Consider the following 27,577-nt stretch of genomic DNA (forward strand, 5'->3'; position numbering starts at 1 on the left):
GCACTGATCTTGTGATAATAAAAACTATGTTCAACCTTAAGAAACCATCTTGGCTTGTACAAAGAGAACATTTTAGGTCTTCTATGCCAAGATTTCGGCAAACATGGTATGCAGGGCAGCTAGTTGAGGTGCACCCAACACCTTTATTTGGCATTTCACGGTAGATGGGGTAGTAAACCTGTTTCAGTCCTTTGGTTCTTCTGTTCTCTCTGTGCCTTTGCCTCAGAATCAAACCTTTGGCATCATTGGAATGTTTCCCTTAAAGTGGTTGTAAATCCAAAATTATTTTTTAAAATTTAGTCTTGTAACTTGTACAGTATAGTATTTCATTTCATCCGTGCCCTGTCTTGCCACAAAAAGTTAATCCAGCTCTGAGCAATCCTCTTATCTTTCTTCAGTGACATAAAAACTGACAGAGAGATACCAGTCAGTTCTTCCCCCCTGCTTTGAGTTACAGGTGATTTACATATCTCATGCATGAGCCTTATAGAGGCATTATGTGTAATTCTCATCCCCTCCTCATTTCTTCTCCAGGATTGGCTGCTCCACACCTCAGCATGATTGGGCATGCTGAAGTCATGTGGTGACGTTTCTGGGTTTTGACTGGATGTTAGTGATCATAGCAAAAGTTCAGTGTAAGAAATACACAGGAGAAAATTCATGTTGACAAGGGGAGTGTAGAGGTGGGCAGGGAGTCTAATGACATCACGACTCCACCCACTGAGCTCCCGACAACAGACCCACCCACAGAATCTGCAGTTTTTTAGGTCTTATAACAGTCAGAGGGGAGACATTTGACAGGTAAGGATACATGCAGGAGTCATGTATATCCTTATAGATAACCACAGTGGCAGTAGTTTAGAAAGGATGAGAATGGGTTTACATCCACTTTAAGTATGCTGACATGAGATAAGCCAGAAATGTGGAAAATTGTTGTCTAGTACTTATTGTCATTTTCCTTTTCTGACTCTCTCTCATGTTAGCATAAATTTCCCTCCTTAAGCTGGCAATACACTGCATTGCTTATACACTTGATTACTTCAGTGGAGATGAGCCGAACCAGTGCCTGAGATGTGAACATGGAATGTGGAGCCTGATCTTGTCTGGAGCAGCATATGAAACATTTGAAAAAAAAGAAAACGGTCAGCAAATCTATTGCTGGACATAAACTCTTAAATTACATAGACTGCAGAATTGTTTTTTTAATAAATTGGAAAAGGAATAGAACTTCTGTAGGTTTTTTTGTAAGTTCATTGCTTCCTGTCCCAATGACAGGAAGTGAGGTGAAATATTCCAACTGGGGTAACAGATAGCAAATAAACCTGATTTGGATTCAATGATGTGTATAAAAGCCGAGGCTCTCTCAGCCCTCTCAGCTCTCTCACTCCTCATTGGCTCAGATACAAGGCCAAGCAAGGGCTCTCACCGCTGTCAATCAGAGCCAGTGATGAGGGAGTTCTATGGACACCCAGAGCAGGACTCAGGAGCAAGCAGCTTGCTACGGGGGCAGTCTGTGGGGTCTGTGGAGCCAGGAGCGCCAGCAGGGGACCCCAGAATAGGAGAATTGGGGCTGCTCTGTGCAAAACAATTGCACAGAGCAGGTAAATATAACATGTTTGTTCTTTTAAGAAAAAAAAACAAACACAACGGTTTTACAATCAACCCATTTAAAATATACTGTATAGACCCAGCATTCTGTATACCAATTATTCTCCTGCATTGCCACCCTGTCACATGGGCATCTGATGGTTACAAGTGACCTTTTGAATACACATTACGCAGACATTGGGTACCATTGTCAACACCAGGAAACCCACCCTGAGACATGCAATGCAGCCAGTGATGGAGTGCATGTGGACAGAAAGGTACAGGAAGTGAAAGGATAAAAAGGTGATGCCTATTTTGCTAGAAAAAAATTACAATGTTTTTATTTTTAAATTTTTTCTAAATGCATCATTACATGTTATATATTTTGTGTTCACTCTGTTTTGTATTTTACTTTTAGAGGAGTCATGCCGTAGCTTCATCGAATTATCACCAGAGTCGGAAAAAGGTACTCAATACTTCTGGAAGGATGCAATCATGCAAACAGTGCTTTGGGACTTACTGGAAATACATATCTATGATAAATTGGTAATAAATAAGTAATTTCGACATGACTCTACAATCTAGCTTCTCGCCATGACTAATTTGGGGGGATCACAAGGATCCCCAATAGACTAGACATTGTTCAGGCCACTATGCTGTCGATCCATGCAATCCATATACAAAACCCAGTTAGCGTCTGCTTGTTACAATTTCCACGCTCACTGGCAGGGGAGTGGAGGCAATGCTCAGTAACACATGAACGTAGCAGAGAGTCCCCAGTGTGACAAAGCCCTTAGACTGAGCAGCTGCAAATGAAGAACAAAAAATCACTTCAAAACAGACTTGGATGTGTTGGGTCCCTTTCATGCATATTGATAGTGGCAGATGAGGTAAGACTGCAGGCTTCTCCAGAGTATTTAGAAATGATTCATCCTTTTCTTCTGATGCAGGTGTCCTGTGGTTGTCGGTGATTTCAGAGTTTCTCTACATTATCCTGTTAAGCCTTGGCTTTCTACTTATGTGCTTAGAACTCTTCACCTCCAGTAATTTCATAGATGGCCTCAAGATTAATGCATTTGCTGCTGTCATTACAGTGCTGTCTGGTAAGATGTCATTAGTAGCAGAAAAATACTTTGTGATGACATGTCATTATACTTTTACTATACTTTTGAAATGATCATACATTTTTTATTTTAGTTTCTTTGTGATCCTCTTTCCCTAGTATCTCCTCCTGACTTCCCATGAAATATGAATGTAATATCCATTATTGTTAATGACATGTATTGTGAATGATACCCAATATACATACAGTACATAGTAATAGCAAAGACACTTTCTCTAAAACACACCACAACGCTCAAATGTAGATACATTGTGGGATATTTATCAAAACTGGGACAGACAGAATCTGGAGCTGCCATGCATAGCAACCAATCAGCTTCTAACTCTAGCTCTCGCTGTGGCACATATGCCAGAAAGTAATGCAGGTACATTTTTTTCCTGATGCTGTAGCATGATAAGGGCTTATTCAAGATGAATTGGCTGCCTCAGCACAATGTGCGTCAATGTTCGCCTGTCACGTCCATGGGTGGACATGATACAAAATGTAATTTACAGCAAACAAAAATATATTCAGCTCCACCTTGAGTGTATTGTTCAGTTTTTGATGGAACCTGTCAGATTACATCACGTGGACTTTCTTATACCCTGTCAAATTTGTTTGCCTCTACCCTCCCACAAGCCTGTATTGAAAGTGTTTTTCCATGTATCTTTTTATTCTTTGTTCTGGACAATACACCTGTAGTGTGGAACTATATTTTTAGCTTTGTAATGACCACAATAGTTGCTGGGACCTGAAGTTTTGGGGGGTGGGGGGGTCTCGCTAAGAAGAAAACATGGTAAAACTCAAATATAGGGTTTTGATGTTGTTGTCTTTTAAAACTCAAATCCAAACCCTCCAGCCTTTCTTGATGTGATAACGCTGCCTCTTCTGCTGTGTATACTGGAAATCCATCAATTTATGACCTTTACAGACAAAGCCTATGGTTCTGAATCACAGTGGCCAATCCCACAAAAAATGACATATTATGTTCATACTCTACAAACACACACTGGGGTATGTATCTGCAAAATACCTCAGTAAATTTGAAAGCACCTACAGATACCGTTTTCAATATATTGAAGTAGGGTGATGGACCAAAAGCTCAAAATTAGGTCACCAATTTAATACTAGCAATAGTTTGGGTGACCAATTTCATTTTTTTCTGACATTAGATTTAGTGTATTGCAGGTGTTGGACAGTTGAATATTTGGTTTAGGTAAAAGAGTCAGTGTACCTCAAACTGATATTTCAGTTTTTGGTAAATGCTGATAAGGAAAAAACACCTTGAAATTTCTTATAACTTTCCATGCTTGTTTGGATATATGTGCTTAATTTCTGGATTAGCACCCCTGCTGTGGCCATTACAAGAAGAGGTCCCTATCCCTTTAGATTTTTTTTATTTGATATTATAAAGAATACAACACAGGGTTAACACGCAAAGGTGTACAGGAATGCCTAAAACTTCCCAATAGTCATATACTGAGTTGGGTGTTATCGTAGGAGAGCTTTGGAGTATCCAAAACAAAAAAAAATAGGTGTGACCTAACTAAAGTATCACTTTTGGGTGTTCACAAATTATCGAAACTGATGAAATTTTCCTAAAGAATTTCATCTTCTTTTTATGGCCATTTAATTGAAAGAGTCTGTCTGTTTTTTTTTTTGTTTTTTTTAGAAACAAAAGGAATATTTGGGTGTTCCACCTTTGACAATAGCCAGCCTGCCCTTTGCTTAATATCGCTCTCCACCCCTACACCCTTTTTTACAGTAAAAATGTATGTATGCAAAAATTAGAGCAGTTTAATGTCCCTTAGCAATTATTGTCTTGTGTAACTTAGATTTCTACTTATTTACCCCTTTTTGGACTCATATTAGTCCCCTTGATCGACAACTATCTGCATAGCAGGGCCCCCTTTCCTCCTCTGTTTTTTTAAGTTTTGTTTGAAGTTATGTATATGTGTTCCTAATTATTTGGCCAGATCAAGTTAGCATAATCTAATATGGTGCCACTATTCATAATATTAAAGGAAAGAAAGGCATAAAAGGGTTTGGATGTACACTGTGTGCTATATAGGAATGAGGTGTGGCATTGGTATTGTAACTGTTATGTTATGGATTAACATGTACATTCCATGCCAAACTTATTATATATTTGTGATTTTTCAGTACATACATTTTTCAGTATATTAACAAAGAAACCAAGATAGAACAGAAGATCCACACTGCTTGCATTTATGTTAGGGATGTGTAGGTGTAAGGTGGGGAGACAAGAATACTGTCTCTGGAATACTGAATTCCTCAGCGTTTGCTTTGTTTTATAGTTGTCCACAAATTGAACCTGTGGTGAAATTACTCAACCTCATGCTTCAGTTTTTCTGATTTAACCATAGGTCCTACCTTGCAGCACCTTGTGTTCTGCATCAAGCATTTAGAAAGTCTTATTTTGTCCAAAATGTATTACAGACAGAGGTAACTGAAGCAGGAATGGATCCTGGAGCAGATGCCACAAGGATTATACACAGGCAGGACATCACAAGGCTTTATTTTACGATTTCACATCCTACTCAACAGCTCAAAGCCATTAGGGGAGATTTTATTTAAGTGTCATCTGATACTCTGTAAAATTGTCTTACATTTACTATGCTGATTATTGTCTTTCATAATTTATACCTGCAAAAAATAATGGTAAATTACCTCTGTTTATTAGGTCTTCTTGGCATGGTCGCCCATATGATGTACATGACTGTGTTCCAGGTGACTGTAAATCTTGGTCCCAAGGACTGGAGACCCCAGACATGGTATTATGGCTGGTCTTTTGGGTAAGTAAAAATAATGTTGCCGTTAAAGCTTCTAGTTATGAGCATCTCTGTGTGTCATTTATATATGGAGTGAATATAAAATTGCAAACAAAGACTATATCGTCAAAGTGAATCTAATCTTCAGTATCTTAGAAAAAAGTCTTTCTCTTAAGATCCTGATATTTCTTTTTGATGAGGTCTCATACAGCCTTGTGTACTTAAAAAACATGATCCTTTTGCTTAAAAAGAAAAAATGCAGCGCTTATACATACTATTGAGAAGTGACAGTATTAAATGTAACCAAATATACCACAAAATAAATATAAGCATGTGAATAATGTCCACCAAGTGAAAATGTTAAGTGACAGTAAAAAAAAGGAATTGAATCAAAAAAGTCCTAGCATCAATGAACGTTGTCAGTAGGCTAACATCTCAGAACCATCAATGGAACAGATGACTTCAAATGGAAACATAATGTAAAGATAGTCTTGTAAAGCCCCCTACACACGAGAGGACTTATGTCCGACAGACTTCCGAAGGAGTTCTGCCGGAGTTCTGTCAGAGTTCTGTCGGAGTTCCGACAGAGTTCTGACGGACTTTTCGGCTGAGCGGACTTGGCCACACACAATCACACTAAACTCCGACGGATTCGAACGTGATGACGTACGACTGGATTCGAATAAGGAAGTTCATAGCCAGTAGCCAATAGCTGCCCTAGCGTCGGTTTTAGTCCGTCGGAATAGCATACACACGAGCAAATTTTTCGAAGGGACCGTGTCCGGCGGAGTTCCTTCGGAAAAATTTGAAGCATGTTCCATATTCTAAAGTCCTTCAGACTTTGGCGAGTCAAAAGTCCGTTGCAGCCCACACACGATCGAATAGTCTGACGGAATCAGTCCGTCGGACTTTGGATGTTGAAAAGTCCGCTCGTGTGTACGGGGCTTAAGAAGAACCACCACCAATTGTATGATGGCTTACCGGAAGCAGTAGACTTAAAGGGGATTATACCACTTAAGTCAACCAGGCTTATGGTGATGAACAACGTATATAATGGAAAACCATCAAGGATCCAGATTGCCTCAATCACAACTTCAGACTTTAAACAGTACTGGTCAGTGGCAGGATCAAAATGGACATGCGGATGAGGTTCAAATAAAGGGAAGGAGGCAAAGAGGATATCCTCTTGCTCACACAATGAAACCAAAAATCAAAGAAAGTTTCCACATAGTGTGATGTTGTTTCAAATTAATTTAATAAAAAAGAGGGTAACAGGAACACTCACGTTTCAGAAGTACATAAAAAGCTCATAAGAAGACATGGAAGGGCGCGATGATGTTGGCAGAACTTGAACCAACGCTTTTTGTCTAAATAGACATCATCTGGGGTGTGAGTGACTGCCAACAACTGCACGCTTAAATAGGCTTTGTGGCCCCAAATTGGAATAATTGATGACCGGAAGTTCCGGTATGGATTTGTGCCATTTCCGGTCTGAACTAAAATTGCTTAGTTAATGTGCCCTAAATAGAGGTTATGTCAGGGCTAGGTCAATTAAATTAGAATATAATATGCCCCCAAAAATCAAAGGAACTATTAAAATACTGAAAAGCTAGTGGTATACTTGGTAAAAAAAACGAGTGTGGGCCACACCTCACTGTGGCCCGCACAACTTCCAGCATCAGATACAGTTTCCTGTGTATGCAACCAGGAGGACATGAGGAACCAAGCCTCACTCTGAGATGTAAATTTCCGACGTCACTTCCCCGTCGGCGGACCCGGAAGTAAGTGTGTGTCAAGCCTCACTTTAGGATAGTGTTGATGACACGTATCACATGGCCGGAAGTCACGTGATGAGCACAATGACGAAAATACGTCGTACATGTGCGACAACATCTCAGTTACACTTCTATAACAAATAATGCAGGAAATAGATCTTAATGGTCAGATCGGAATATAATTCCAACTGATCAACAATATAAGGTGTCAATTCAAGTTGGAACCAAACAAGCCGTACATATAAATGGCCAACATAACTAACCCAAAATGACAATTACAATTACATATTTAAAACAAAAGTGTACATTATCTATATTACTGAACTAATGTACATAACAATCAGATCACACCGTTAAAAATGTATCTATAACTAGATTAATATAGGTACTTCCAACAAGAATAATAGTAAATACCAAAATATTTAAATAAAAATAAATATAAAAATAAAAGTGAAAAAAAATGTAAAAATAAAATAAATAAAAATAAATAATAAAATAAAAATAATAGAATTTTTATAACAGCTTACCTGTAAAATCCTTTTCGGGGAGTACATCATGGGACACAGAGCCTTAAGTAATTACTTAATGGGTTATAGGCACAATGGACACTGGTATACCCAATCCAGGAAGTTCACTCCCTATATAACTCCTCCTCCTTCCAGGAGCACATCAGTTTTTGTAGCAAAGCAATATACTTGAATCCCAAAAAAGGGACACAGAGCCTTAAGTAATTACTTAATGGGACGTCCCATAGCAATGCTACTTGAGGGGAGGGAGACACAACCCGGAGGGTGCCCCCAGACTTGAGGACCTATACTGCTGCCTGCAGCACACTGCGCCCGAAGGCTATATCCTCATACCTCCATACATCCACCTGATAAAATTTAGTGAATGTATGCACTGAAGACCAAGTTGCGGCCTTACAGATCTGAGCCATGGGGGCCTGATGACGCACTGCCCAAGAAGCACTAACCGCTGGTAGAGTGCGCCTTAACTTGAAAAGGGGGAATCTTACCCCTTAAATTGTATGTTTGAATTATAACTTGCCAAATCCACTTAGCAGCAGTGGCTTCTTTCGTAGGACCCTCTGGCAGAATAAATAAGACATCAGTCTTACGAATCTGAGCAGTTGCCTTTAAATAGATTTTCACTGCTTTCACCTCATCAAGACAATGTAGTGACTTTTTTTCCATTGAACATGGTTTTGGAAAAAATGATAGCAGGACAATATCTTGGTTCAGGTGAAAACCTGAAACCACTTTTGGCAAAAAGTCTGGACGAGGGCATAACACCACCCTGTCCTCATGAATAATCAAATATGGCTCTTTACAAGAAAGAGCAGCCAATTCCAAAACCCTCCTTGCTGAGGATATAACAACCAAAAATATCAACTTCCTTGTCAGAAGGACTAAGGGAATATGTTGTATCAGTTCAAATGGCTGTTTTTGTAACACAGGCAAAACTAAGTTCAAGTCCAAAGGGTTCAAGGCAGGTTTGACTGGCGGATTAAGCCACATTACCCCATGCATAAAACCCTGGGCTAAAGAATGTGTAGCAAGTGGTCTTTGAAATAAGACCGATAAAGCTGAGACTTGGCCTTTAAACGTACTCAAGGCCAATTTAATTTCTACCCCTAATTGTAGAAAGACAAGAATTCTGCCTATGATATATCTTCAAGGGTGCCAACACTTGGATTCACACCAGGAAACATAAGCCCTCCAGACCCTATAATATGTAGTTCTGGAAGCTGGCTTCCTTGCATTAATCAGGGTAGAGATAACTGACTCGGAAAGCCCACGTTTCTACAAAATGTGGGTTTCAATAGCCAAGCCATTAAATTTAGAGACTGTAAGGTAGGATGGAATATTGGACCCTGTGAGAGCAGATCTGGCCGTAGTGGGAGGGACCATGTACCCTCCACTGCCATCATTACGATTTCTGCATCGGGCCATGCTGGTGCTACCAGAATTACCAGCTTTCCTTCCAGCTTGATCCTGCAAAGAAGTCGAGGCAGAAACTGAATAGGGGGGGAATGCATAGATCATCCGTTCCGCATGCGAGTGGATCCCTTGTTCTGGCCACAAAGTTGACTAACTTGATGTTGAACCTGGACACTAAAAGATCTATGTCCGGAGTCTCCACCTTTGGCAAACAGCCCGAAATATGTCAGGGTTAAGAGACCATCCCCCTGGGAATAACTGCTGGTGACTCAAGTAGTCCACCTGCCAATTCTCTACTCTCAGAATGAAGACTGCAGATAGGCATGGAACATTCCTTTCTGCCCAAGTTAGAATATGGTTCACCTCTCTTTGCACTGAGAGACTCTTGGTGCCCCCTTGGTGATTGATATAGGCCACAGCTGTGGCATTGTCGGATTGGATCCTGACAGGACAATCCCATAACCTGAAAGTCCAGGCCTTTAGAGCTAGATGCATTGCCCGAATCTCTAGGATATTGATGGGCAAGGTTTTTTCGGCTCTTGACCACTGTCCCTGTACAGTTGTCTTTTCTACCACTGCTCCCCAGCCTTAAAGGCTGGCATCTGTCGTTACCACTTTCCAGATAACTGGTCTGAAGAATTTTATTTTTAGCAGATTCTGAGTTAGTAACCACCAACTGAGGCTTTGGGACACCCTTGGGGACAGCCGCATTGGCAAGTCTAAAGTTTGAATTGTTTTGTTCCAAGCAGACAGCATACTGTTTTGCAACAGTCTTGAATGGAACTGGGCAGAGAAAACTGCTTCGTATGAAGCCACCATGGTTCCTAGAAACCTCATGCAAAGACGAATTGAGGGATCGCCTTTTGACCTGACCATCCGCACCAGCTCTCTTATGGAGTTGATCTTTGCCTGAGGCAAGAACACCTTTTCCTGGGCTGTGTCTATGATCAGACTCAAGTACTCCAGCCTTTTTAGCGGTATTAAGGAAGATTTCTCTAGATTTAGAATCCAACCCAAACTTTCCAGGTAACTGGTTGTAATGCATATGCTTTGCTCCAAACAAGCCACCGACTGGCCTATTAACAATGGATTGTTTAAGTACACTACGACTATTATGCCCTGTGCCCTTAACCTGGCTAGAGGTGGGGCAAGCACTTTTGTGAACACCCGAGGTGCTGTGGCTAGCCCGAAGGGCAGGGCTACAAACTGGAAATTCTGCTGTTCTAACTCGAACCGCAGAAACTTTTGGTGAGCGGGAAATATAGGAACATGCAGATATGCATCCTTGATAGATGCCAGAAGTTCTCCTCCTAGAAGTTCTCCTCCTACTGGCCTGATCGTCTCCATGCGAAAGGAGCGGCTCTTCAGGAACTGATTTAGATTTTTTAGATCTAGAATGGGTCTGACATCTCCATTTGGTTTTGGTACCATAAAAAGATTTGACTAAAACCCCAAACCTTGCTCTTTTGTGGGGATCTGTATGATCACCCCTTGAGATATTAATCGGTCTAGTGCCTGAAACAGAGATTGGCTTCTCTCTGTATCTTTGGGAGAGATTTACCTCAGGAAACGAGACGGTGGAAAGTCCCGAAAATTCCATATTGTACCCCAGCGTTACTGTGGAGATGACCCATCTGTCCTGAATTTCCTCTTGCCAGACTTCTGAAAACTGCAGAAGTCTTCCCCCCACCTTGGTGAGGGGGGTTGCTTCTTCATGATGAGGCTTTAGGATTCTGCTTTGCAGGTTTCTGACCCCAAGACTTTTGAGCCTGAGTCTGACCCTGAGGTTTTCCTCTAAAGTCTAATGGCGGAGGCCGTCACCACTGCCTAGAGGCGGAAGCTCCTGGGGCAGGAGAAAGAGCCCGTTTAAATGAAGGGTGTTTATACTTTCTTTTGACTGGTAAAAGAGTACTTTTCCCACTAGAAATTGTTTGGATATATTTGTCCAAATATTCTCCAAATAGCCACTCCCCATGAAAAGGGAACCCAGTTAGGAGGTTTTTACATGGTGCTTCGGCTGACAAATTTTGTAACCAGAGGATTCTACTCATATGTACAAGAATAAGCATAAGGTGGTATGCCTGATGAATAGAATCTTTAATGGCATCTATGGCAAACCATAATGCTTTTGGTAGTTCGCCAAATTCCCGGGCTTGTTGTGCAGGAACCTCTTTAAGGGCCTGACTAAATTGGTCCTTTAGGGATTGACAGACGCCTATTGCAGCGACTGCAGGCTGAGTAATGGCACCTGCCAGGGAAAAAGTGGATTTTAACAGGGATTCCAACTTCTTATCTGTTGGATCGTTAAGAATTTGTGCATTGTCTATAGGACAAGTTAGGCTTTTATTCACACTGGAAATCGCAGCATCAACTGCTGTTACTTTCCATTTTTTGGTGAATTTTTCCTCCAGGGGATAGAGAATTTAAAATCTCTTAGGAGGGAGAAAATGCTTATCCGGGTGATCCCATTCAGCAAAAATAAACTGTTCTAGTAATGCATAGACAGGAAACGCATGCAAACATAGAGAAGGTTTGAAGGAACCCATGGAAGAAACTGAGCTAGGGGTAGCATGAAAGTGGAACGAACCATCTCCGTAAGAGATTGTATCAGCAATTTCTCAGATTGTGAGGCTGAAAAAGGTTCATCTACCATTGTTTCCTCCACAGAGGAATCATCGGTTTGTTTTTCCTCCTGATCACCTGAGGGTAACACCTCATCCTGTGCCGACTGTTCCCCTTGCAAAGGGGCTGAAGTGGGGGAGGGGGATCTAGCACGCTTCCTATCCATTTGAATGGAGGATGCCACTAAAACTTTCTTCCAGACCCTGTAGGGTGGAGGAAAGGACATCTTCACTCATGTATACAGGGGCTGAGATGTAAAAATCAGTTGCACCATCAACTTGTTCCAATGGCTCACCATGCCTTGCTATCATTGATAATTCAGGCGAGGATGACATCGTGGAAATGCGACTTGAGATCCTAGCACCTGTGGGTGAAACCTTTAGTACCTTTTTGGTCTTTATGGTGTCTTTTTTGGCAGGCATAGTCCTAAGCACAAAAACAGGCACTATACAATTGCACTTAATTGCTGAATATAGTCATGAAAGTAAAGCCGCTATAAAGTTCAGCCTAGTGCTGGGAAAAAGTGTCCTTCCTGTATCAGGAATGCCAGTTTGCAAGCCTCATGTGCCCCACAGTTCCTGTGTCCCTGTATACAGACTGCTTGTTTCATCCTCGTCAGCCGAGGAGAGACTGTCCTAGCTGTGCTTTTATTACCTTTTCTTGCCGCACGTCCTCATGGACGTTGCATGCCTCTGCGGTTAGGCCCCCCGCCCCCTCCGTAAACCTGCCCCGTTTAATTTTTTTAAATGTTCCCACGCTCGTGCCAACATGAGGGGACGGAGAGGAGGCAGAACCCTGTCAGCAGCAGGCAAAGAAAAAACAGTAACAGTAGTAGCAGTAACAGTAACACCGGCACTTCCACACCCCCCGTGGCGGGGGGTAAAGTAAGGGGGTACACCACTGATGTTCCCCTAACCCTCCGGTCCCTTCAGGGGGGAGAATGAAAGCATTTGGCAGATTTCTTTACCTGAAAAAAATCCCCCTGCACTGCTGCGGCCACACAGAGACTGACTGAGCTTTACAGTGAAGACAACAGATTAAGGTATGTCCATAGACTCCCTCTAGTGGAGATTTAGGGCATGACAACATTTTTTCTCTAATGGAAGAAAGCATAGGTGCACTTTTTTAGTTCCTAAGTTTCTTCCCTTACCTTATCCCCGCCACAGGATTTTGCTGAATTAACAGACAATCCAACCTTCACCCATCATGCCTGGCTGCGTTTAGAAAACCTTCAAGGACTGGGTCCCTTGATATCGGGGATCCACTCCCTTGGACCTGTAAAAGCACTCCACCAGGAAAGCTTTAGGTAATGTAGCAAGACCTAAGCCCTGGATCCTGGGGTCCAGCCCTACAAAGAGAGGCGTTACAGGCAAAACCTTGTGCTTCGGATACGAGGCCCCATGTACCCTCCATGTTGACCTCAGTGGCACTTTGGATGGATCTGGTCTATGGAGGCTATTTAAATCCAGCATGGATCCCTCCTGGAGCTCCTCAGAGCACATCTTCACTCGTGACCAACACCTTAGACACTGGCAAAAAAACTGATGTGCTCCTGGAAGGAGGAGGGGTTATATAGGAAGGGAACTTCCTGGATTGGGTATACCAGTGTCCATCACCTGAAGGTGGCCTATAACCCATTAAGTAATTACTTAAGGCTCTGTGTCCCATGATGTACGATAAAGAAAAATGAATGATGATCACATGTTAATATATGGAATATTGACATTATGCTCTATTGATAAAAGCATTAATATCCTACTCCACAATCATTCCGAGTGGGTAGTGTAACTCATAAATTCAATACGTTTCAAGTCTAGACACACCCCTAGTAGTGGTACCAGGGTTCCCAACCTCCTGCAGTATTTTTTACTGACAAAACATGGAAATTTTACTGACGGAGCACATTTTTTATTGACAACCTGAAACATTACAGAACTCCTATTGAAAACTAGCACAGTGAATATTTTAACAGTACAAACATGATATGGAAACACTGACAATACCTAAAACAAAGTAATTTGCTTGATTTACACTTCCAAATTCAACACAGCATGAAATTATCAGCACCTGATATTTACTGGCAATTGTAAAAAATCTGTGATTTTTACAAACTGTCAGTAAATTTACTGGCGGTTGGCAACCCTGAGTGGCAACCCCCCTCTGGGGTGAAATGAATATATCAATAACAAGAAACTCTGTGCCTTTAGGGTTTTGGTTGTGAAATTTACGATAATGTCGAGGAACAGTATGTTTGATACTTCCATTTTTTATCTTGGTAATATGTTCAGTGACCCTGGTGGCAAATGAACCAACATACTGTTTACCACAGGGGCAAGTCAACAGATATACAATAATTAGTGGGGGCACACATACAAAAATGCTTAATAGGGTATGTGCGTTTAGTGATGGTAGATGTAAACTGTTTAGTCGTATGTCTTCCGCATGTATTGAACTGACAAACTGTACATTTCTTGCATGGGTAATACACAATTAGGTTGTGAAAGAAAGATGTTCAATCAGGTGGGTTAATAACATTGGGAGTGATTTTACTCCTCAAGGAGGGAGCTCCACTATAAATTACCTTTGCTCTTTCTGGTAATAGTGTAGCTAATATGTGATCATTTCTTAACACACTCCAATGACGGTCAACAATAGATTTAATCTGTGCTGCACAGAGAATGATGTCAGCAATGACCATTTAAATTGTGCCGTGAAAACTGTCACATGACATTAATAACAAATATCGGTAATCGGTATCAGCGAGTACTTGAAAAAAATATCGGTACTTGTATTCTGTCTTAAAAAAGTGGTATTGGAGCAACCCCAGTCATTACGTCATCTGCCCACCTCTCTGTCTCAGCATATCAGAGGAAACGTTGTATTCATTCACAGAATACAAAGCTGCCTATGAATGGCTGAGTGCCACTCAGACCAACTCAATATTGTTCGAAATCTCTATTCACAGCTGGAACCCAGCACTGTGTATTGTATGTAGCTGAAGCTACATGCAGTACATACAGTGCTTAGAGCCAATGCAGCAATTAGTGAAGAAAATAGTTTGTTTGGACCAGCTTGGTTTGAACAATCTATTTAAAGTCACAGGAAACATGAAGATCAACTTTAAAGCTGATTTCTTTGTTTTCTTTCACTTTAATTTGTTTGTTTTTTTTGGACCAGGCTGGTCCAAAGTAAATATTTTCTTCACTAATAGCTGCATTGGCTCTAAGCACTATATGTACTGCATTTCACAAATGGAACAAATTGTTCCATTTGTGAAATGCAGTACATACAGTGTTTAGAGCCAGCTTTGTATTCTATGTATGAAAACAAAGCTTTCTCTGATTGGGTCAGAGTGGTAGGCTGATGATGTCACACTATCCAACCCAGCCATTGAGAGGAAACATTGTATTCATTCATTAATTTGTTTAAATAGCAAACAGGTTTAAAATTACCTGCTCCGTGCAATAGGTATTGCGCAGAGCGGCCCTGAACCTCATCTTCTAGGGTCCTCTGCTGGTGCTCCTGGCTCCTCCCCTCTGCTGAGTGCCCCCATAGAAAGACACTTTTTATGGGGGGGGGGGGGGGGGCACTCATGCGGACTCGCTCCCAAATCTTGCTGTCTACATCTATTGACACAGACAGCAGGACTCTGCCCCACCACCCGCTTCCCTGTCACTTCGATTGGCCGTGGTGGGAGTTTTTGTCTCCCACTGCCTCATCAAAGCCAATAAGACCAGGAAGTGAGAGGAGAAAAGAGCTGCAGACGTGCACAATGCTGGACCAAATAAGGGCTCAGATAAGTAAAAGGGGAGGTAAGGGGGTGATACTAATGCCTAAACATTTTTTACCTTAATTTAATGCATTAAGGGATGCATTAAGGTAAAAAATGTTTAGGCTTTATAACCACTGATTTGTATCATTCAGGTTAAACCTGATTTGTATCATTCAGGTTAAACCTACAGACATCAGCAAATTGTTGGACTGACAAAAACCTGAGTAATCAGCAGCATTCCTCCCCATAAACAAAATTGCAGAGCCAGGGCTTGCCACATTGACATCAAAGGCTGCTGTCTCTTGCATAGAGCAGCGGCTTACATGTGAGTTCTCCAATGCTGGCTTTTATTGTTTTTTCTATTTTAAGCTTTGATTTTAATAAAAGATGCTGCATTATGAGATTGCTCCCTTTGTTTTCATATTCATTTAACGGAGAGCTAAATTCCCCAGACAGATTGGAAATGGATGATCTCATCCCTCTATCAGGGTATTTGGCTTGGAGTGGGGAGGAGATCATGGCTGCAGCTGCTTGTATTGGAGATCCAAATCACTGCGTTCATAAAACACATATAACTCATTGTTTGGAAGTTCTTCTTTTGGTGGGTGCGTTTTTCACTTGTCTCGGTGACGGGATCAACACCAGAAGGAGTTTTCACTTGATGGATTGTTTTCCGCTTTATGAAGATTTCTTGGTTACAATTTTACAAATTAAAGTGGAAGCTCAGCCAAAATGTATCTAACGCTAAATCTACTTTCAACCACATTCTAAATTGTTTTTTTTTTAACTACAGTCCTCAAGGCGCCCCAACAGGTCATGTTTTTAGGATTTCCCTCAGATGAAACAGTTGTGGTAATTACTATGGCAATGAGACTGATCAAATCACCTTCGCAAAATAATAGGAAGCCTGAAAACATGACCTGTTGGGGCACCTTGAGGACTGGAGTTGAGAAACACTGTTCTAAATAAATCTATCTAATCCTGTAAAGAAAAAAATCACTATACACACCTTTTCTGAAGCCAGTCCGGTCCGGTCTCCAGCAGCGGATGCTGTGTGCAGGAGAGAATCGACAAAGGCTGGGAAATGCCTGGGAAGTGCCTGGGAAGTGACGTCACTCATAGAATTACTATGGGGCTTCTGTTGTTGGCTGCCTCTTCTGCACACTCCCACACACAGAACCAGTGTGGGGCTGGATAGGTAAGTATAGTGATTTCTTCTTTACAGGGCTATATAGGTTAGTCTTAGAATGTGGCTGAGAGTAGGTGTAGCGTTAGATTTTGGTTAGGTTTTGACTGAACTGCCGCTTTAACTTCTCCAGCCCCAGAAGATTTTACCCCCTTCCTGACCAGAGCACTTTTTGCAATTTGGCACTGCGATGCTTTAACTGACAAATGTGAAACAAAATTGCCATTCTGCCGCTCTGTGACACGATCGCTGGGAGCCCGGGGACATCAAGTCTGCCGGTCCCGCGGGCATGATCACACTGTACTAGAGAGATTTAAAGAAAGAACAAAACCGCGCTAAGGTATTAAATGTAATAAACTAGATTAGGTAAAAGGTGCTGCCGTCCCTATACCTCACACCTCCCCGAAAGGAAGCCGTGAGCTGCGAGTATAATATAGATATATACTGAGGGACCCAGGCGCTACCTCTAATAGATATATTGCTAGGTATTTATATCCTAGATGGCTGTGAGACTCCAGGTTAATATTAGCTCCTAGTTGCTAATGAAACTTGCCATATACCAGTGCCAAAGGCCAAACAAGCAAAAGTGGTCACTCGGTATATACAAATGGACCAGAGAATAGGTCCTAATATGTGGTTACTGTAATCTAAAAAAGGGGGGTATCTGTCACTCTCTGTTGCATGTATATACCAGCTTACATGTCTGGGTATACGAGTGAAGCTAGGGAGGTCATATATCCTCTAAACTATAGTACGATGTGTGGCATATATACATAAATATTTGTAATACACTAAAGAAATACCAAATGTGCAAAAAATACAAAAATAAGTTAAATATGTGCAAATATAAGCATGTGCAAAATGATGCAGTAGCCAATAGCTGAGAAAAATGTGCCTCAAATATGACCAATAATGACCATATAAGTATGTGCTAGACCAGTGTAAATAGTACTAAACCAAATAAAAACGACCAGAATGTGCAATAAATATGAAGATATAAAAGGATCAGAAATTGAAAAAATTAAAAATCACAATATGTGAAGACCGAGCTGGGGAACGCGCGGGGGGACAGCGTGCTCTCCAAGCTGCGTTCCACTCAGCTCGCCAGACTGGAAGTGACGTGGTGTGCGTGGCTACGTCGTACGCATTTCGTCATGGACGTCTTCAGTGATGATGCTACAGGACGTCTTCAGCATGCGCTCAAAGCTGCGTTCCACTCAGCTTGCCAGACTGGAAGTGACGTGGTGTGCGTGGCTACGTCGTATGCGTTTCGTCATGGACGTCTTCAGCGACGATTTGGCCTACAGTGCCAACGGAGGGTGGTCCTTTCTATGGTGTCTATATAGGAGGTTTATGGTGGCCCCTGTGGATGGGTAAATTCTATTGATGACCCCCGTTGTCTGCACTGGATTACTCCTTTGGGGTTTTGTGTGGCTTTTGGCCCGAAATTATTTACATTTTTTATATTTTTAAACTTTTGTTTTTATTTTTATTTTTATTTATTTTTTAGTTCCTGGGGTATAGTTTATATCCGACTACGGGACTGAACAAATATAACTTTGTGTGATACGTTCTTTTTTTGCTATGGTCTTGCAAGACTTGAAAGTCTTTTTATAATAATTTTTTATTAATACCGGACTCCGGTCTACAAATAAATAAAGCTAAATTTTTGGATACAAGTTTTCTGTGATCTGGAGTTACTACACTATGGGATTTTTTCCATCTCTCTGAGGACATTCTGACCTGCTAACACCGGCCCTACTCCAGTCTCTGTGCATTAGAGGAAGAAGAAAAGGTGGACGTTCTTTTCCCTGGGCAGACCAACTTCTGCAGTTTGAGACAGACACGCACTACTGCCCTTTGTGGGCATAAGGATCCGGTGAGTGGGGAGTGAGGGAGTGAGCACGGAAGTCACCAAATTATTTGTATGAGCACCAGTCACTTTAAAAGATTCACCTGTTTGAAGACTCAGAGTACATACAACTACCTTCTGTCAACTACTTTTTGTTCAGTAGACTTTATTTCTCAAGGACTTTTATGCTAGTCACAGACTTTTATGCACATTAATGTTTACTTTTGTGTATTTTTGTGCATTCTTGAGGGTATTGTTGCTTGCACTGGTTTGCACCTTGTGGTATTTATTGCACTTTTGATCCTTCACATATTGTGATTTCTTATTTTTTCAATTTCTGATCCTTTTATATCTTCATATTTATTGCACATTCTGGTCGTTTTTATTTGGTTTAGTACTATTTACACTGGTCTAGCACATACTTATGTGGTCATTATTGGTCATATTTGAAGCACATTTTTCTCAGCTATTGGCTACTGCATCATTTTGCACATGCTTATATTTGCACATATTTAACTTATTTTTGTATTTTTTGCACATTTGGTATTTCTTTAGTGTATTACAAATATTGATGTATATATGCCACACATCGTACTATAGTTTAAAGGATATATGACCTCCCTAGCTTCACTCGTATACCCAGACATGTAAGCTGGTATATACATGCAACAGAGAGTGACAGATACCCCCCTTTTTTAGATTACAGTAACCACATATTAGGACCTATTCTCTGGTCCATTTGTATATACTGAGTGACCACTTTTGCTTGTTTGGCCTTTGGCACTGGTATATGGCAAGTTTCATTAGCAACTAGGAGCTAATATTAACCTAGAGTCTCACAGCCATCTAGGATATAAATACCTAGCAATATATCTATTAGAGGTAGCGCCTGGGTCCCTCACTATATATCTATATGGTCACACTGTACGCCTGCTATCTTCGCCTCTTAAAGGGGATGTACAGGTACACCCATTTGCCCACTGCTGCCATTGTGCCGACGTATATCAGCGTGCAGCAGTCGGCAAGTGGTTAAAGACATTTATTTCACTTACAGGTCTATTTTCTTCAATTGCACTGTTTAACAGTTTTTTATTCATATACACCAATCAGCCATGACGTTATGACCACTGAGAGTTTAAGACAGTTTAATTTAAACTACAGCCCAGGGGCCAGACGCAGCCCTCTGCTTGCTTTTATCAGGCCCTTGGGGCACCATCCACTGATACCAACAATGGGGCACTGAGAACAGTGAATGGGCACAATTCCTCCCAATTACACCAGCAATGGGGCACAATTCCTCCCAATTACACCAACAACTGGGCAAAATGGCACCAATGTTGGGGCACAATTCTTCCCACTGATCCCAATGATGGGCCACATTTCCTCCCACTGGCACCAAAGATGGGCATTGTTTATTCCCACTGACGTCTGGACCTTTTCTGCTCCTAATGGCCACAGCCTTGCCCCCCTAAAGTCTGAGGGACAGTAAACTGGCCCTCTGTTTCAAAAGTTTGGAGACCTTTAGTTGAAGTGAATAATTATTCAGTTATAATTAATTATTTATTACAATGGCACCTGAAAATTGGTGGGATATATTAGATAGCGTGTTATCCCTGAAGCTGATGTGTTGAAAGCAAAAAAAAATGGGCATAGCAGATTGTTGTGTGCGGGGCTGCATAGCTGCAGATTGGTTTAGGGTGCCAGTGCTGACCCGTGTCCACAGGCAAAAGTGCCTACAATGGGCATGTGCATGGGCGTCCGCAGATTTTTTTTCGGGGGGGGGCATCATTTTAAGATCACCCATGCTCCACACCTTTTTGACAATGTCATGAAGGGGAGGGACTTATAAAAATGTGGCTGTTAGTAAAAGGTGAATGGCGGATAACTTACCTCTGTCGGTAGGCACATCTGGACCAACCTCCATATCTGCATCCAATGCAGCTTGTTTCAGGCGACGCCAGAAACAAGGGCATTCCTCTCCTGAGTTTCATCACTTCCGTGGTAGAAGATGCACCCTACAACTCTGGAAGTTTGGCTAGCAAGGGCCACACAGAATTCCTTTCCTCCAGAAGTGGCTTGTTCGTGGGTGACAATGCCTCAATGGGAGATTATAACCCCTGCCAGTTCTTATCCTACTTTCGCCCTCAGAACCTGGGCACAATCTGTTCCTCTCATGCCGTAACTAAATTGATTTTGACATTCTCGCAAACCCTCTGGGATTCGTTCTATATTCAGGCAGTTCGGCTAGTATGGTCCTGATTTCTGAGGAAGCAAAAGGGACATGTCATACCACCCTCTCCCCTAAAGTCATTTCATCGTTGGTATTGGGAACACCCTTGTATTGTTGCACGCGGACTGGCTAAGTACCAGGTTAAGGGACATAAGTGGGGCCAGGTGTATACCTTGGAGGTTGTGGCTTCATTGGTTGGCTAATGTGTGCTACCTTGCCCACAACGTTCCCTGTCTGGAAGCCAACCAATGAAGGGTAGATGGCAGGTATAGCTGAATCAAAATCTCTCAGCTCAGTTATGCATTCCCCATGGTTCCTTAGCTTGGTCTCAATTCCTCCCTTAGACTCACATAGCATCTGCAGATCACCAGTTGAAAATGTTTCATAATCAACCGCAATCGGCAGGGAGAAAATGCCCCAGATGTGGCAAAGGGAGACTGATAGAGAGGGTTAGATTGAGGTTTAGCATCAAAGGTGACACAGTTATGTGAAGATGTGGGAGAGAGAAGAATGGTAGCTGGAGAGAGTATAGTAGGGTTGGTTACATTGGTGATGGCAGAAGCATCAGAGAAAACGACAACAGATCCAGTGTTGGTGGACCTAGCTGGCAGAGTTAGCCCAGAAAGAGCCTCTTCCGCTTCCAGCATTGGATCACCAATTACTGCTATACCAACGGGCCAGGTGTACATAATGCGGTTCTTCCGGACTGAAACCGCCTTCTGCATACCTTGCTGGTTTACCATAATAGACTTCTGAAGCCACAGGTGAGCTATAGCTAAAGTCTTTGCTGCCCAGAGCCTGGGTTTAAACTCAGTTATGAGTTTCTCCCACCTCCAGGCATCAAATGTCCCCTCTAGAGGGATATCCCAAGTGGTATCCTTGGGCCAACTATGCCATTCCTTTAGAGGTTTCATGACCTTTGCCCCAAAGCTAGATTTCATGTACTGTGCAGCCATCCGACTGTGGGAAGCCTCACATTCCTTTCCTTGCATGGACTTCCAATTGCCCATGGTGGTTCGAATTGGTTTATAGTCTTACCCCTGCGTCCAGGGAAACCCCTGCACCTATTCAGGAGAGCACCGTCTGGTGCTTTCATCTACGGTGGATCGACGGACTACAACCACTATATCTGGTCTAGTTCCCCAACTAGAAACCCTAACCGAGGCATTATCACCCCCAAATTAGGTCTTTACCCCTCACAGTGTATGTATACACAAGCGTTTTCCGTTGTACGCACATACACTGCATCACCAGACTAAACTGCACAGCACACTTTCGTTTGTTTTCACTACAGAACAATGTGGCTTCTCTAAATAATCACAAAAAAAATAAAAATAAAATGGGGATAGCCTTCTGTTGTCTATTGTACGATGTCTCAGTAGTTACAAGATCAAACTAATAATGAACTAACAGTTTGGGCGTGAACAAACAATGTACTATTCACTGCGCAAAAGCAACTCTAAACAATAAAGTGAATATAAAACGAGTTTTAAAAAGCAAAGCCTTTTTCTACCGCAAGCTATACCATACAAGACTCCGCTAAAGCGATAAAACCCAAACAAATGGGGGAGGGGCATGAATTGCCCTGTGAGAAACTCAGAGAAAACACCCCCAAAAAGGAAAGATGAAAAAAACACACACACTGCTAAAAGTACAAAAACTCAGTTAAAGTTAGTCTAATGCCCCGTACACACGAGCGGACTTTTCAACATCCAAAGTCCGAAGGACCGAGTCCGTCAGACTATCCGATCGTGTGTGGGCTGCAACGGACTTTTGATTCGCCAAAGTCTGACGGACTTTAGAAATGAAGCATGCTTCAAATTTTCCCGACGGAACTCCGCCGGACCCGGTCCCCTTCGAAAACTCCGCTCGTGTGTATGCTACTCCGACGGACTAAAACCGACGCTAGGGCAGCTATTGGCTACTGGCTATGAACTTCCTTATTCGAGTCCAGTCGTACGTCATCACGTTCGAATCCGTCAGAGTTTAGTGTGATCGTGTGTGGCCAAGTCCGTTCGGCCGAAAAGTCTGTCAGAACTCCGTCGGAACTCCGGCGGAACTCCTTTGGAAGTCTGTCGGACATAAGTCCTCTCGTGTGTACGGGGCATTACTATCTATTGAAATTCAGTGCAAAGTAGAGATTTCACTTAAAACCAAAATTCAGTACAAAAAATAAATAAAAATGAAAAAAATAAAACGCATACGTTTTACAGAAAAATATGTAAAAACTGCAAAAATGGCTGAACCTAAAAAGATTGAATTCACTTAAAAGGAAAACAGAATGGTACCTAGAAGCAAGATGGCAGCTTATACCACATGGCTTTACACACACAAAGGAATACAAAATGGTGCCTAGAAACAAGATGGTAGTTTCTAATTTCCACAACACCTGTGAAAATACATTACAGGTGGCACACATGAGGGGCTCATATACAGAAAGCAGCCAGAGGGGGCAGTAAAGAGCTCGATACAAGCTCAATGGCACAGAGCAGCAGGTGCCGAGCCAACTCGCAAGAGCACAGAGAGTCAGCAGAGCACAGGTTACCCCCTGCACCCACCACTGCCTTGTCCCGACTCTGATAGTGGTCCTGACACCCCCCAAAGTGTGGCACCCACGGGGGACCGCACCCCCCCCCATAGGTACACCACTGCTGACAATCTGCTCAGGGACTGGAGGCACTGATGTGAGGGTGGATTTTGGAGACAAGGATGAAAGGGGGGGGGGGCTCTGATGTAAGGGGGGTTTCTGTGGAATATGATGTAAGGTGGTAGCCCTCTGGGGACACTGATGTGAAGGTGGATTTTGGAGACAAGGATGAAAGGGGGGACTCTGATGTAAGGGGGGATTCTGTGGACTCTGATGTAAGGTGGTGCCCCCCCCCCCCCCCCCACATCAGACCAGCTAGATCCAGCCTTGACCAGGGTGAGTAGTTTGAGATGAAGTCAAGGATTAAAAAAATTTATTTTGACAAATAAAATCAGAATTTTGCCAAAAACTACAGGGGGGGGGGGGGGGGGATACAAGAGCAATTAACTTGCACAAGAAGAGAGCAGCACTGGCTGGTTATGCTACAGGAACTCCCGCAGAGAGTCCATGAGTTGTTTCATGATTATGATCGAAAAGATATACACCGCATTACTAAGATTTAACTAAGAATACCATGGCTCATGTTTTTAATCAATATTTATTTAGCCTGGAAATTCAGTTTTTTTTCCCTATTTGCAACCATTCTACTTTCTCATGTCATATATTGGGATTAATTATTGATTTCAGCATAATATTTTGTTTTTGAGCATTTCTGCTAATTAAAATGGAGCTTCGATTTTTAAATTGTTTTCTTTTTTTTAATAGTCTGGCTTGGCTGTCCTTCACTCTGTGCATGTCAGCTTCTGTCCTCACACTGAACACTTACACAAAAACAATCCTGGAGTTCAAGTATCGGAGGAGAATCTTCGAGAAAAATGTGCGAGAATGCAACCCATTCCTGGACTCTGAGATGGTGCGGTTCCTCTGGGAAAAGTACATCTTCTCTGTTAGCGGCACTCTCGAAGACCCACTGAACTGGCACAAGGGATTTGGAAGTCCTTGTTTTGTGGATATTGGCAGCATCACTGATTTGCCTGGTGCAACAAAGGACGAGGAAAGAAACATTGAAGTAGAAGACGATGGTGAACAGTGCTAACAGAGTATATATATGTTTATAAATCACAATAAAATAAAAGCATAATAATATCTTAAATGGTGTGTTTCCACACAACACACAAATTAATGTGTGTATATATATATATATATATATATATATATATATATATATATATATACACACACACACACACACACGTGCAGAAACTCAACCCCCTGGACCCGTGCTTGTCTCTACTCCTACACACTTACACTACCTACAGCCCCATATCCAGCAAAGAGACAGCCCCATATCCAGCAAAGAGACAGCCCCATATCCTACAAAGAGACAGCCTCATATCCAGAAAAGAGAGCCCCATATCCACCAAAGAGACAGCCCCATATCCAGCAAAGAGGCAGCCGCATATCCCGCAAAGAGATAGCCCCATATCCCACAAAGAGACAGTCCCATATCCAACAAAGGGACAGTTCCATATCCAGCAAAGAGATCCTGTAAAGAGACAGCCCCATATCCAGCAAAGAGACAGCCCCATATCCAGCAGAGAGACAGCCCCATATCCTGCAAAGAGACAGCCCCATATCCTGCAAAGAGACAGCCTCATATCCAGCAAAGAGAGAGCCCCATATCCAGCAAAGAGGCAGCCCCATATCCCGAAAAGAGACTGCCCCATATTCAGCAGAGGGACAGCCCAATATCCTGCAAAGAGACAGCACCATATCCAGCAAAGAGACAGCCCCATATCCAGCAGAGAGACAGTCCCATATCCTGCAAAGAGACAGCCCCATATCCTGCAAAGAGACAGTCCCATATCCAGAAATAAGAGCCCCATATCCAGCAAAGAGACAGCCTCATATCCCGCAAAGAGGCAGCCCCATATCCCGCAAAGAGATAGCCCCATATCCCACAAAGAGACAGTCTCATATCCAGCAAAGGGACAGTCCCATATCCAAAAAAAGGACAGTTCCATATCCAGCAAAGAGTTAGCCCCATATCCAGCAAAGAGACAGCTCCATATCCTGCAAAGAGACAGCCCCTTATCCAGCAAAGGGACAGCCCCATATCATGCAAAGAGACAGCCCCATATCCAGCAAAGAGACAGCCCCATATCCAGCAGAGAGACAGCCCCATATCCTGCAAAGAGACAGCCTCATATCCAGAAAAGAGAGCCCCATATCCAGCAAAGAGACAGCCCCATATCCAGCAAAGAGACAGCCCCATATCCAGAAAAGAGAGCCCCATATCCAGCAAAGAGACAGCCCCATATCCCGCAAAGAGATAGCCCCATATCCCACAAAGCGACAGTCTCATATCCAGCAAAGGGACAGTCCCATATCCAACAAAAGGACAGTTCCATATATAGCAAAGAGACAGTCAGATATCCAGCAAAGAGACAGCCCCATATCCAACAAACGGACAGTTCCATATCCAGCAAAGAGACAGCCCCATATCCAGCAAAGAGACAGCCCCATATCCAGCAAAGAGAAAGCCCCATATCCCACAAAGAGACAGTCCCATATCCAGCAAAGAGACAGTCCCATATCCAAAGAGACAGTCCATTATCTAGCAAAGAGACAGTCCCATATCCAGCAAAGAGACAGACCCATATCCAGAAAAGAGACAGTCCCATATCCAAAGAGACAGTCCATTATCTAGCAAAGAGACAGTCCCATATCCAGCAAAGAGACAGACCCATATCCAGAAAAGAGACAGACCCATATCCAGAAAAGAGACAGACCCATATCCAGTAAAGAGACAGCCCCATATCCAGCAAGACACATCCCCATCCAGCAAATAGACAGCCTAGTCCAGCATAGAGACAGCCCAGTCCAGAAAAAAGATGACCCAGTCCAGCAAAGAGGCGCCCAGTCCAGCAAAGAGGCAGCCCAATCCAATGTTAAAGTTAATTTTGCTGCATGTTACTGGTGCCCAAAACACACTTTTAAGGTCAAAAGACCCTAAAATGCATGTTAACCGCTGGCATTATTCTGCATATTAACGTATTGCGTTAAGACAGCCCATTCGGTTTTGAATAAAAAAATACCTGATCCTTTTTCTTGACTAGAATGAATGACACCACAACGCACTAAAAAAAACTTGTGTTGCAGTTCACCGCAATGTACACCAATGCACCACAGTGTGGTGTGCAATGCATCATAAAAAAGGGTCAGGTCCATTTTTCAGTGCACTGGATGGGCTGCCATAATGCAAAACATGTTAACATGAAGCATAACACCCATTAATGTGTGCATTAAGGCACCACTAGGGTGTAAATTAATTCTTTAGGAGTATCGTGATGCTGTGTTCCACACTCAATCTAACCTAGAGATATTTACAGAGCTGTGTTATACACCACACAGGTACAACTTGTAAGGGAGTGCAATGTGCCCCTCATTGGTGCAGGTATCATCAGGTGGATCTCCCGCCCAAGAGTTCCCAGCGCCAACATTACTCAGCAGAGCCAATAGCACTGGCACTATCATATAGGGGCTCTGCACTCCCACAGAGCTGTGTAATCATTGACATCAATTTTATTCATACTGCCTGCATTCTTCTCACACACCATCAATGTGGGAGAGAATTTCTCCACTGACCGCCTAAGGGCCATTTCTCTCCACTGGACATCAGAGTAAGGGTCGGTTCACACCTGCGGTCCACATTCCTGTGTGGTTCCTGCACGTCCTCATGTGGTGCAATTTTGCAGGCCATTCATTTGACTGGGCTGCAAATCGCCCCAGAGAGCACCAAAGGTAATGCAGGCACTACTTTTAAAAACACGCCACACCAAATCGAATGGTACCACAGAACCATGCAACTAAGAATATACTGGCACCCGCAGCAGATCACAAAGGCATTGTGTTTTGAGCACAGTGTGGATCGTGTCTTTGCTACATTGTGCTCTTTTGTGAACCAGCCTTAACAGAACTCTATACCGATCATCACCAAAGTAAGCAAACTATGTACTGACCATCAGTATTGGGAGACCCTTCTCCACTAGCACCAATGTAAAGGAGGCTTTCTCCGTTGGCCACCAAAGTAGGACCTTTATCTATTGACTGCCAATTAAGGGGTTACTTT

General features: G+C 42.5%; 1 protein-coding gene across 2 annotated transcripts in view; it reads left to right on the plus strand.

Annotated features, from left to right (window-relative positions):
* LOC143934052 (germ cell-specific gene 1-like protein) overlaps nucleotides 1–24,598 on the plus strand; it is a 102,380-nt gene extending 77,782 nt beyond the window's left edge. For both annotated transcript variants that reach the window (XM_077457318.1, XM_077457319.1), the window contains exons 3-6: nucleotides 2,006–2,053; nucleotides 2,538–2,690; nucleotides 5,394–5,505; nucleotides 24,211–24,598. In XM_077457318.1, coding sequence (XP_077313444.1) covers nucleotides 2,006–2,053; nucleotides 2,538–2,690; nucleotides 5,394–5,505; nucleotides 24,211–24,541 — 644 coding nt within the window. In that variant the 3' untranslated portion in view covers nucleotides 24,542–24,598. The remainder of the gene's footprint in view (nucleotides 1–2,005; nucleotides 2,054–2,537; nucleotides 2,691–5,393; nucleotides 5,506–24,210) is intronic.
* The last annotated feature ends 2,979 nt before the right edge of the window (nucleotides 24,599–27,577 follow it).

The sequence above is a fragment of the Lithobates pipiens genome, unplaced genomic scaffold (genome assembly GCF_037356315.1).
Source record: "Lithobates pipiens isolate NorthernLeopardFrog02 unplaced genomic scaffold, aLitPip1_a1.2 Scaffold_27, whole genome shotgun sequence".
Classification (NCBI taxonomy): Eukaryota; Metazoa; Chordata; class Amphibia; order Anura; family Ranidae; genus Lithobates; species Lithobates pipiens.